Source organism: Mesoplodon bidens (genome assembly GCF_964165515.1).
Source record: "Mesoplodon bidens genome assembly, chromosome: 10".
NCBI classification, from domain to species: domain Eukaryota; kingdom Metazoa; phylum Chordata; class Mammalia; order Artiodactyla; family Ziphiidae; genus Mesoplodon; species Mesoplodon bidens.
Genome location: NC_138172.1, coordinates 5,905,077 through 5,917,168, shown reverse-complemented (window position 1 = coordinate 5,917,168; position 12,092 = coordinate 5,905,077). Strand labels below are relative to the sequence as shown.

The window sequence follows — 12,092 nt, the reverse complement described above, 5'->3', positions numbered from 1 at the left end:
TGGGAAGCAGCACAGACAAGTAGGAAGGTGTACAGCAGGGAACTGCTGCTTTCTGTGACAAACCTTGGGGTGCCACTTGGTTTTTAAACAGTATGCATGCATTACTTTGAGAAAAGTAAAAATTAAAAACAGAAAATCTCCATCTAAAGCAAACATGGCAAAATCTGTTAACCTGAGTGGTGGGTATTCTGGGCATTCATGTTATTCTCCAACATTACATTTAAAATAATTCCTACTTTTTAAAAGTTTCCTTTTGGTGCTAGAAATGCCATTAATTTGTCATTCAGCATAGTATTAGTTGCCCCTATTATGTGGAAGAGGAAGAGCATTAAAAAAGTAAAATAGTGTTCCTTATCATAAAGATAAAAAACTATGAATTCTATAGTTTAAAAAATCTTAAATGCAAATTACTTTTCTCAAAGGAAAGGCTCTTTGATCTTTCTTTTCAAAAAATTTAATATTTTGAAGAATGCCTTGAAATAAAGTTTTGTTTGATGTATCAAAAGAAAAGTTCTAAGACATGATGCATATAACAAGTGGGGAAAAAACAAGCTTCAGAATAACCTGTATAAATACATTTATGTAAAGTAAAACCAAACAAAAAAGAACAAACTGCTTCATACATGTGTATATGTACAAATACATACAGAAGTACATGCAACAAGCTCTGGAAGAAAACATGCCAAACTGTTAATAAGGCTACCTCTGGGGAGGCAGATGGGCTTGGGGATGGAAAGAAGGTAATTTCAGAGTTTATTTTCACTCATTTTTGATTAATAATGAACATATATAGTAAGAACTTCAAATGGCAAAAAAGACACACACAGTGAAGACCAGTCCCCACCCCCCCGCCTCATGTCAGCCCTTGGTCCCCTTCTCCAAAGGCAGCCTCTGATTACTAGTCACTTACTAGTCATTTGTGTACCTTTTAGCCTTATTTCAAATATATGGAAGAACATAAATCCACAGGATTTCCCACAGATAGTTTACCTCCAGGCTGCCTTGCTGGATTTTATACACCACTTGGGGATTCTCCTGTAGAATGCTGCCGTAGAGCTCACGAAAGTGGGCTATGTTGGGCTTCACAATATTCAACACTTTTGCCTTATCCTCTCCGACCACCATCCGAAAGTCACCTGGTTAAAACAAACAGAAAAACGAATTTTCCACTGCGAATTCACATTCTGATCTGTCAACTACAGTCCCCCAGGTGGCACTGCACTAGTTCAACCTGGCAGGATCTCTCATTCAAAACACTTGCTTTTTCACCTTAAAACTGCGAACAGAGTACCCCAGAAATGCAGGCACATGTTTGGGGGGAAAGAAAGGCTCTCAAATCACAAAGCCCTTTAGCAGTTAAAATATAGTTACCTAAGTACAAAAGGCAGTCACCATTGAGAGGTTTAATATGTGTTTGTTTTTCCAATGCAGAAGCTTCTGTATTTATAAACTTGCATCTTGTGAACAAAACTCTGCCTGTGACCAATCACAGAGATGGGGGTTGTGTGCCTCACCATAACTGTGTCCTTGGTACTGCTTACTCAGCTTGGCCCTGCTTGCTGCTTGCGTGAGGGCTTTTGAGGTGCTTTATGAATATAAATAACCTTATTATATTTGATAAGGGCAAGGTTTACATTTAAGATAAACTTTAAAGCAGATATAATTTAAAAAATTGCAATTGGTGAACTTGCTGATCTTCTAGAGAAGCCAAGAGGCAACTGGGACTCCCGGGGACACAGACGCTGATGGTGGCCATTCTGAGGAGCTCATTCTACCATGAGGACACTGGTGCTGGTAAGTGCCATCTTGGAGTCCTCCCTCTAGCCTATTAGCACCAGGCCTGCTTATTACTGGGTCAGAACCAGCCCCAGGCCCTACAGCCAATCACTCTTGGACAAGCCCCAACCACCAGCAGGCTAGTGGCCACCACACAGGCAGGGTCTGGCAGCTAACTGGGCCAGGGACCAGCCCTGCCTATGAGCATGCCCAAAGAAGTCAGCCCCACCACAAGAGAAGGGCCCATGTGGTCCATACAGGGGGCACCCCTATATAGTCCTGGTGACCAGAAGGAAGAGTGCTGCTGGGACCCACAGGACGTCTCCTACATAAGGCTACTCCTCCAAGATTGGGAAACATCCAGCATCACCGTGATGCCAAACCAAACAAGCAGGCAGCATCACCCTGATACCAAAACCAGACAAACATGCCACAAAGAGAAAGAAAAGAAAAAAAAAATACACGCCAATATCAATGATAAACTTAGATGTAAAAATCCTCAACAAAATATCACCAAATCAAATTTAACAATATACTAAAACAATCACACACCATGATCAAGTGGGATTTATCCTAGGGATGCAACAATGGTTCAATATCTGCAAATTAATCAATGTGATATACCAGATTAACAAATTGAAAAATAAAAATCATATGATCATCTCAACTGATGCAGAAGAAGTTTTTGACAAAATTCAACATCCATTTATGATCAAAACTCTCAACAAAGTAGGTAGAGAGGAAACACACTGAACATAATAAAGGACATAAATGATAAACATACAGCCAACATCATACTCAATGGTGAAAAGCTGAAAGCATTTCCTCTAAGATCAGGAATAAGATAAGGATGCCCACAGTCGCCACTTTGATTCAACCTGGCATTGGAAGTCCTAGCCACAGCAATCAGACAAGAAAAAGAGGTAAAGGGAATCCAAATTGGAAAGGAAGAAGTAAAACTGTCAGTGTTTGCAGATGACATGATACTACACATAGAAAATCTTAAAGTTGCCACCAAAAAAAACTATTAGAACAAATGAATCAAGTTGAAGGATACAAAATTAATATACAGAAATCTGTTGTATTTCTATATACTAACAATGAAATATCAGAACGATAAATTAAGAAAACAATCCCATTTACACTTCCATCAAAAAGAATAAAATACCTAGGAATAAATCTAACCAAGGAGGTAAAGGACTTGTACTCAGAAAACTATAAGACATTGATGAAATAAACTGAAGACTACACAAACAAACGGAAAGATATACCATGCTCATGGATTGGAAGAGTTAATATTGTTAAAATGAACATACTACCCAAGGCAACCTACAGATTCACTGCCATCCCTATCAAAGTACCAGTGGCATTTTTCACAGAACTAGAATGAATAATTCTAAAATCTATATGGAAACACAAAAGACCCCAAAAAGCCAAAGCAATCTTGAGAAAGAAGAACAAAGCTGGAGGTCTCATGCTCCCTGATTTCCCATTACATTACAAAGCTACAGAAATTAAAACAGTATGGCACTGGCACAAAAACAGACACATAGATCAAAGGAACAGAACAGAGAGTGCAGAAATAGACCCACACTTACACGTTCAATTAGTCTATGACAAAGAAGGCAAGAATATACCATGGGGAAAAGACAGTCTCTTCAATAAATGGTACTGGAAAACTGGATAGCTACATGCAAAAGAATGAAACTGGACTTCTTTCTCACACCACATACAAAAATAAACTCCAAATGGATTAAAGACTTAAAAATAAGACCTGAAACCATAAAACTCTGTCCATATGAGCTTTAATATCAGTCTTAGCAATATTTTGGGGGGCTTTGTCTTCTCAGGCAAGGGACATAAAAGCAAAAATAAACAAATGGGACTACATCAAACTAAAAAGCTTTTGCACAGCAAAGGAAACTATCAACAAAATAGCAGTCTACTTAATGGGAGAAGATACTTGCAAATGATACATGCAACTCATACAACTCAACAACAAAAAAACCCAAACAACCTGATTAAAAAATGGGCAGCAGATCTGAATAGACATTTTTCCAAAGAAGTTTTATACAGATGGCCAATAGACACATGAAAAGATGCTCAAATCACTAATCATTAGGCAAATGCAAAATAAAGCATTCTGAGATACCACCTTACACCTGTCAGAATGGCTATCATCAAAAAGACTACAAGGGACAAGTGTTGGCAAGGATGTGGAAAAAAGGGAGCCCTCATTCAGGAATGTAAATTAGTACAGCCACTACAGAAAACAGTATGAAGTTTCCTCAAAAAATTAAAAATAGAACTACTGTATGATCCAGGAATCCCACTTCTGGGTATTTTTCCAAAGAAGACAAAACACCAATTTGAAAAGATATATGCACTCCTATGTTTACTGCAGAATTATTTACAACTGCCAAGATATGGAAGCAACCTAAGTGCCCACTGATGGATGAATGGATAAAGAAGATGGGATATATAATATATACACATACACACACACACACACAATGGAACATCAGCCATAAAAAAAGAATGAAATCTTGCCATTTGCGACAACATGGATTGACCTATAGGGTATTATGCTAAGCAAAATAAGTCAGAGAAAGACAAACACTGTATGATTTCACTTATATGTGGAAACTGAAAAACAAAACAAACAACAAAACTTTCTGAAACAGACTCACAGATACAGAGAACAAACGTATGGTTGCCAAAGGGGATGGGGGTAGAGAGATGAGTGAAATAGGTTAGAGAGAGTAAGAAGTATAAACTTCCATTTATAAAAGAAATGTCACAGGGATGTAATATACAGTATAGGGAATACAGTCAGTAACATTGTAATATCTATGTATGGTGACAGATGATAACTAGACTTATCATGGTGATCATTTTGTAATGTATAAAAATATAAAATCACTGTGCTGTACACTGAAACTAATATAATATTGTAAGTCAATTATACTTCAATTAAAAAAAAAAAGCACCAAAAGCCTGCCTCTATATGATGCCAAAGCATCTGGAAAAAAAGTATGAAATTTAGTTAAAAAAAAAAGACTACGCTCAGTTTAAAGTTAAAAAAAATTGCAAGTGGTGAGAAATGAGGAACCTTACATTTGCCTGTGGGATGAACTGAGCTGCAAAATACTAATTCCAAAGGACGAAGAGCAACTTCTGAGACAAACTTAAAGTGCCCTACCCTGCCCATGCCACTGGCGACCATCAGCAAGATATGGGGGCAAGAGTGAGGAAATGGGAAAACTTGTGTGAACGCCTATTGGGCTAACGTTAACTCAGAAGAGGCTGGGCACACGTGAGGACCCTCTGGGGAAGCCTGGAGAGAGCCATGTGGCTGAAGCCTTTGCTGGGCAGATAGAAAGAAGTCTGGGGGAGGAGTGAGGTGGAAAGAGCAGGCAGATACCTCAGCTGCTGAGGAATCCCCTGGGGGGAGGGTGACAATGTAACTTATCATCCGAACTAGGTCACTTTTGAGGGTGAAGTGGGCAATGCAAAGTCATCAGGACAAGTATTAACTGGGCAAAGCAGGACATGTGGTTACCCTCACCGATTTCTTTTCTTGGGAGCAGGGAAGGGAATCATCAAAATTATGACCAGCCACAGCAGATCTTCTAGAGCAAACTGTTGGTCTGTTTGGAAAAATAAAAAGATATCCAATAGTAAGTATGTACTTCAGTAAGGAATAAAATACACTGGATTTTTAAGCTTCAAAGGACCAACTTACACTACAATTTGGAAGAAAGCATGTGGGGACTGTAAGCTTTGGAAAAAGACTTACAAACAGCCTCTGGAACCCGACCTTTGTGAGATGAAGTCGGGACTGGTTAGAGCAGTGAGCTCAAGTGAGTCCTGTCCTAACAAGCTGCTCAAATACAGACGGGACTGTTTTTTTCACTATTATTTTAAAGGGAAGAGAGTTACATAGTTAAACCCTGGGACGACTGCTAGTGAGGGTGTAGAGAAAGTGGTTCTTTCACATAATGCTTTTGACTTTATAAACTGCTAACATACTTCTGGAAGCCGTGAATGATGAAACCTCATCTCTGGAGAGGAAGCCCCAAGCAACAAACCCAAACAGAGGTTAGGAGGCACAGTTCGCTGAGCATTTGCTTTGTCATATTACCTCATTTGTCCACGCACCTGTCCTCTCAGGTGGATGCTGCCCTATCCCGATCTAGCACAAAGGCAACAGAGACACAGGGATGATGGAACCCGCCTGAGGTTTCCCAAGAAGCAACTGAATACATTCCACACACACAACTGTTCACTGAAGCACTATTTATAACACTGAAATCAATCCTGGCAGCAACCAAATGCCCCACGACAGGGGAACGGTGCACCCACACCTACCACGGAGCAGGGTGCAACCACTAAAAATTACAGGCACAACACACTGTGAGATGGAAAATGACCATGTAATAACGTACAGCTAAGAAACCAGGATACAAAAGTACAAGAAGGAAACAACTGTAAAAAAACAGGAAAAACAAGACAAAAGGACTATTGTAAAATGGTTATGTTTGCTCTATTAAGATACACATTTATTGCGGGCTTTTTAATGGCCTGTGCTTCACACTGGTTGTCTCGTTCAGGGCTGGCAAAGCCTCGTAAAGAAGGTACTGATTGGGACTTCCCGGGTGGCGCAGTGGTTAAGCATCTGCCTATCAGAGCCGGGGATACGTATTCGAGCCCTGGTCTGGGAAGAACCCACATGCCTCGAAGCAGCTAAGCCCGTGGGCCACAACTACTGAGCCTGCGCTCTAGAGGCCATGAGCCACAACTACTGAGCCCACGTGCCACAACTACTGAAGCCCACGAGCCTAGAGCCCATGCTCCACAACGAGAGAAGCCACAGAGATGAGAAGCCTGTGCACCGCAATGAAGAGTAGTCCCCGCTCGCCGCAACCAGAGAAAGCCTGTGCGCAGCAACTAAGACTCAACACAGCCAAAAATTAATAAATAAATAATTTTTTTAAAAAATGAAGGTACTGATTATTCTCAATTTCAATGATGAGGAGATGGAGTTGCAAAGACAGCTTGCCCAAGGCCCAGCCACCTCTTAGTATCAGGGCAGTGATGTCTTAGGTACTAGCTTTACTTCACTTTGTAATTTTCCTCCATTTCCCTCACTTCTGTAATGTTGGCACACTACTTCTAGCATTTTAAAATAAATTCACAGATGCACAGACATGCTATCTCAGCAAATGTGAATGGAGACGCAGCTGGGTTAACTTTCAATTGGGTAAACCCTTACGCTTTTATTCAGAGCCTATAAATGTTTTCTATTAATCTCTGAAGGGGTGAAATGTCATCAAACTCTGAATCTAACAGGCTGGCTCAGAAGTGAAAGATCAAATTGCATCACTGTTGAGTTCTAAATATTTGTGCCACTTCTTCTCCCCTGTACATTCCACAAACAAAAAGTTCTTATATTTTAGATAGTGACTTTCTGAGAGAGGGACTGTACGTTACCAAAATGTAAGGGTATACAAATCCAAATCCTCCCCAAAGAACAACTGCATGCCACGATGAAAGGAGCTGGAAAATCCTCTGGACTTTCTGAGAACGCGGACTGAAGCTTACTCGTCCCTGAACCGCCAGCTCCTCACGCACTGCCTGGCACAGGAAGGCACATCAATAAATGTCTGCTGAACTGAATTTCTCCAACTGCTGTGCAGCAGAACCGGCTCAGCCATGGGGAACAGCAAGCAAATGGGCTTACTACCTGCTGCTTCAGAACAAAATGAATAATATCGTGAGCACAGCATGAACCAGCATCTGATCATAAGAATCAATTTTTCTTACCTGCAAATATATGTTTACAACAAAATACAGGGATTGAGAAAAACTGACTGCTGACTTTTATTTTATGCCTCTACTGGTGGGTTTAACTCTTAACTGCTCAAGCCAGAGAACTGCCAGTCTAATTCAATGGGTAACCCAAAGGGTAACCTCTCCTTGACCTGAAATAAGACAAACTCAGAGGCTTGTAACGCATCTGTAGCTGGCCTGCTCTATGATTCCAGCATGTCTGCAGCGGTCAGGGACGTTATTACAAAGGTAGGGATGTGAGTGCAAAGGCCCCCGCTCTCAAGTCTGGCAATGTCGCAGGGCGGCTGCGGTTGAGTTGCTTAACCTTTCTGAATCAGTTTCCTTCTCTGCAAAATGTCTGTAATAGTCATACTAACCTCGCAAAACTGCTTTTAGGTTCAAATGACTAAGGTATTAGAAAATGCTTTGTAAATAGTGAAGCAGATATTGTTGTGATGACGTGTATATGGGAAGGGCAAGGATAGAGGGTGCAGGAGGCCCTGAGTTTTTAAGATACTGGCTGGGTAACCTTCCCCTCTTAGACTAACCGCACTACCACTGTCATCTCAGCTCAATAAACACCTGGGTGGTTTCTAGGTGCCAGGAGCCATGCTGGACTCTGGGGATACAAAGATACAGGCTCCGCCCAGGCGGCAAGTGACAAGAAAACAGAGCATTTCAGTGCAGGTTACAACGTGGGACTCCCAAGTGAAAGTGTTCAGGAACAGGAGCCCAAGCTGGAAGTGGACACGGCAGCGTAATGCTCATTTTAGACAGTTGTGGGTTTTTTTCAGATGTAATTCACATACCATACAATTCATCTATGTCAAGTACATAATTCCATGCTTATTTACAGGGCTATGCAACTACCTAATTTTAGACCATTTCAGCCTCCCTAAAAGAAACCCTGTACCCTTAACAGTCACTCTCCCTCCACCCGTCCACCCCCAGCCCCAGGCAAAGACTAATCTGCTTTCTGTCTCTATAGATTTGCCTACCCTGGACATTTTATATAAGTGGAATTGCACAACATATGGTCTCTTTTGATTAGCATAACGTTTTCAAAGTTTATCATGTTGTAGCACTTATCAGTACTTATTCCTGTTTACGACTAAATAATATTCCACTGGATGGATGTACCACATTTTATTTATCCATCTCTCAGTTGATGGGCATTTGGGTTGTTTTTACTTTGGGGCCATTTTTTATGAATAACGCTGCTATGAACATTTGTGTATGACTTTTCGTCTGGATATATGTTTTCATTTCTCTTGGGTAGATACCCAGGAGTATAACTGTTGGGTCATATAGTTACTCTAAGTTTAATATTTTGAGGGACTGTGAAACTGTTTTTCCAAAGCGGCTGTACCATTTTACATGCTATCAGCAACGTATGAGGGCTTCAGTTTCTCCACAATCTCGTCAACACCTGTTCTCATCTGTCGTTTTGATTATAGCCATTGTAGTCGGCGTGAAACAGAATCTCTGTGATTTTGACATTTCCCTAATTACGAATGATGCTGAACATCTTTTCATGTGCTTCTTTGCTATTTGTATACGTTCTTTGAAAAAATGTCCTTTGCCCATTTCTGTATTAGGTTATTCATCTTTTTACTGCAGTCTAAGAATTCTTCATACATTCTGGATACTAGTCCCTTATCAGACACATGATTTGTAAGTATTTTCTCCCATTTTGTTGGTTGCCTTTTCACTTTCTTGACAGTTTTGTTTGCAGCACAGAAGTTTAATTTTTATATAGTCCCATTTATCTATTTCTTTTGTCGCTTGTGCTTTTGGTGTGTACTACGAAACCACTGCCTAACCCAAAGTGACTCTTCTAAAAGTCTTACAGTTTTAGCTCTTACATCCATGATTCATTTTGAGTTAATTTTGTGTAGGGTGTATGTTAGGGGGTCCAACTTCATTCTTTTGCATGTGGACAAAATAATTCTTATTTTAAAAAAGATGACTAAGGCAGTATTTCTAGGAGGCAGCCTAACACATCATTCGAAATACATCCCCAAAATACCTCCATGGCTGCAGAAAACATACCATCACTGCACGTAGAAGAGAATGAGATAAGAATAAATAGCTGATGTACTCGGTGATATAAATTTGAATCATATATAAATTTTGGGGGACTTCCCTGGTGGCACAATGGTTAAGAATCCACCTGCCAAAGCAGGGGACATGGGTTCGAGCCCTGGTTGGGGAAGATCCCATGTGCCACGGAGCAACTAAGCCCATGCGTCACAACTATTGAGCCTGCATTCTATAGCCTGTGAGCCACAACTGCTGAAGCCTGCGTGCCACAGCTAGCGAAGCCCGGGCACCCAGAGCCTGTGCTCCACAACAAGAGAAGCCACCGCAATGAGAAGCCCATGCACCGCAATGAAGAGTAGCCCCCGCTCGCCGCAACTAGAGAAAGCCTGCGCGCAGCAACAAAGACCCAATGACAAAGACCCAACGCAGCCAAAAATAAATAAATAAACAAATTTATTTAAAATCAATCAATCAATAAATAAAATTTTCTCTTCCTTTAGAGAACACATAACGGAGAGGTGTAGGGAGGGACAGGGAGGAATCAGATTTACGATACTGGTTCAGGAAGGAACCAATGTCACAACCATCCACCCATTCATTCATCAAGTATTTACTGAGCACCCAGTACATGTCAGGTACCACTGTAAGCACTGGAGGACAGTGAGCAAAGCAAGGCAAAAACATCTACCCTCAGCATCCTAGTGGTAGAACAAAGGCCAGAGACAAGAATCCCAACAAATAAACAGTACTTCAGGGCTTCCCTGGTGGCGCAGTGGTTGAGAGTCCGCCTGCCGATGCAGGGGACACGGGTTCGTGCCCCTATCCCGGAAGATCCCACATGCCGCGCAGCGGCTGGGCCCGCGAGCCATGGCCGTGGAGCCTGTGTGTCCGGAGCCTGTGCTCCGCAACGGGAGAGGCCACAGCAGTGAGAGGCCCGCGTACAGCAAAAAAAAAAAAAAACAAAAAAAAAACAGTACTTCAGATGATGGAAAGTGCACCGAAGAAAACACAAGCTGAAAAAGCTGGCCAGAAATGGGGAGCGAGACACAAGGGGCCCTGGGGGAAGAGTGTCCCAGGTGTAAATCAGGAATGACACATGCCTCACAGACACTTTGTAGAACAGTGACGGGCTAAGAGCAAGGGTTCTAGAACCAGAGTGCCTGTGTTCTAATCCAAGCTCAGGACTAGAAGCTACATGACCCAGGACAAGCTACTTACTTCTCTGGGTTTCGGTATCCTCAAATATAAAATGGAAGCAGCAGTAGTTGTCAGTTTACAGGTGTCCAGGATTAAATGAGTTAATACATGTAAAGCACTTAGAATAATACCTGATACGCAGTAAGTAATCCAGAAACGTTAGATATGACTGGTGATTAATATCCCTTCAGGTGTGCTGCATGCTCAGAAATTAGCAAGTAACTGAGTAAAAAGAGGTCCAAGTGAGGCTTCAGCAAAAGCTCAAGCTTGCCAAGCCTGGAAAAATATGCTTCCAAATTACTGAAAGAGTCAATCCCCAAAATGCAAGTCATTCAATGACACTGCTTGCAAGGTCACAGATGGTGTGACTGTCATGGAATAAATCTTAACACTCTCACCCCAGAGAAAATGTTTCTTTACTGCCTTTGACCAGGATCCAGAAATGGGGATGTTTACTCACACTTTTAGAGTTCGGGCACCCATTTCTCATTTTTTTCTCCAAGAATCACTCAACTGGTACTTCCTCACTGCTTTGTCTTATTCCTAGAAGTAGCTGAGACTGCGTTCAGACAATATGGCAACTAAACAAACCCATTCTCTCTCTTACTGACAGTGCTTGAAGGTGTTTTTTGTTTCTTAAGAACTGTAAAGGGCCAAGTGAATCCACCTGATTTAAGTACTCTGCTAACTTCAACAGGCATTACTTGTCAACATGTAACAAGTTTTATGATTATTATAACTGACAACATAAGTCCAATTTGGAGAATGTGTCCAAGGAAGTTAGACAACTTCCAACTCTGCCCCCTTCCATACCAAAGTAATTTGGCCAAAGTGATTCACAGCAGTGTCATAAATAAAACAATGATGGACGGAGATAGCCTGAGTGCCCACCAATCACTGAATGATCGAGAGAATAAAGGTGTCTCAGCCTGAGGAAAACCTCTATAGCTAGCAATAGTACACAATAATAGTAATAAATAATAATAGCAGTCATTTTCTGAGCCCCAACCATCAATGAGGTATGAAGCTGGGGGCTTTTATAAATATTATCTCATTGAAACCTTTTTATCAGATAGTTATTTCTGTTTTACAAAGAAGAAAACAGGCTCAGAAAGGTTCCAGCACCTCCACAAGGCTGGTGTTCAAACTCACGTCTGACTGTAGTCTTGCCCTTTCTAAGTGTCTGTGTTAATACAAGCAAACATGTATCCAGAATAATAAGGGCTAACATTTATTGAGCATTT

The 12,092-nt window shown here is 41.2% G+C and overlaps 1 protein-coding gene across 5 annotated transcripts in view; it reads right to left on the bottom strand.

The window, feature by feature from the left end:
• TAMM41 (TAM41 mitochondrial translocator assembly and maintenance homolog) overlaps positions 1 to 12,092 on the bottom strand; it is a 110,694-nt gene that overhangs the window by 80,057 nt on the left and 18,545 nt on the right. For all 5 annotated transcript variants that reach the window (XR_014016956.1, XM_081247427.1, XM_081247428.1 and 2 more), the window contains exon 5: positions 991 to 1,136. Coding sequence is in view for 4 of the 5 variants with exons in the window: in XM_081247427.1 (XP_081103553.1) it covers positions 991 to 1,136 (146 nt within the window). In the remaining variant the exon portion in view is untranslated. The remainder of the gene's footprint in view (positions 1 to 990; positions 1,137 to 12,092) is intronic.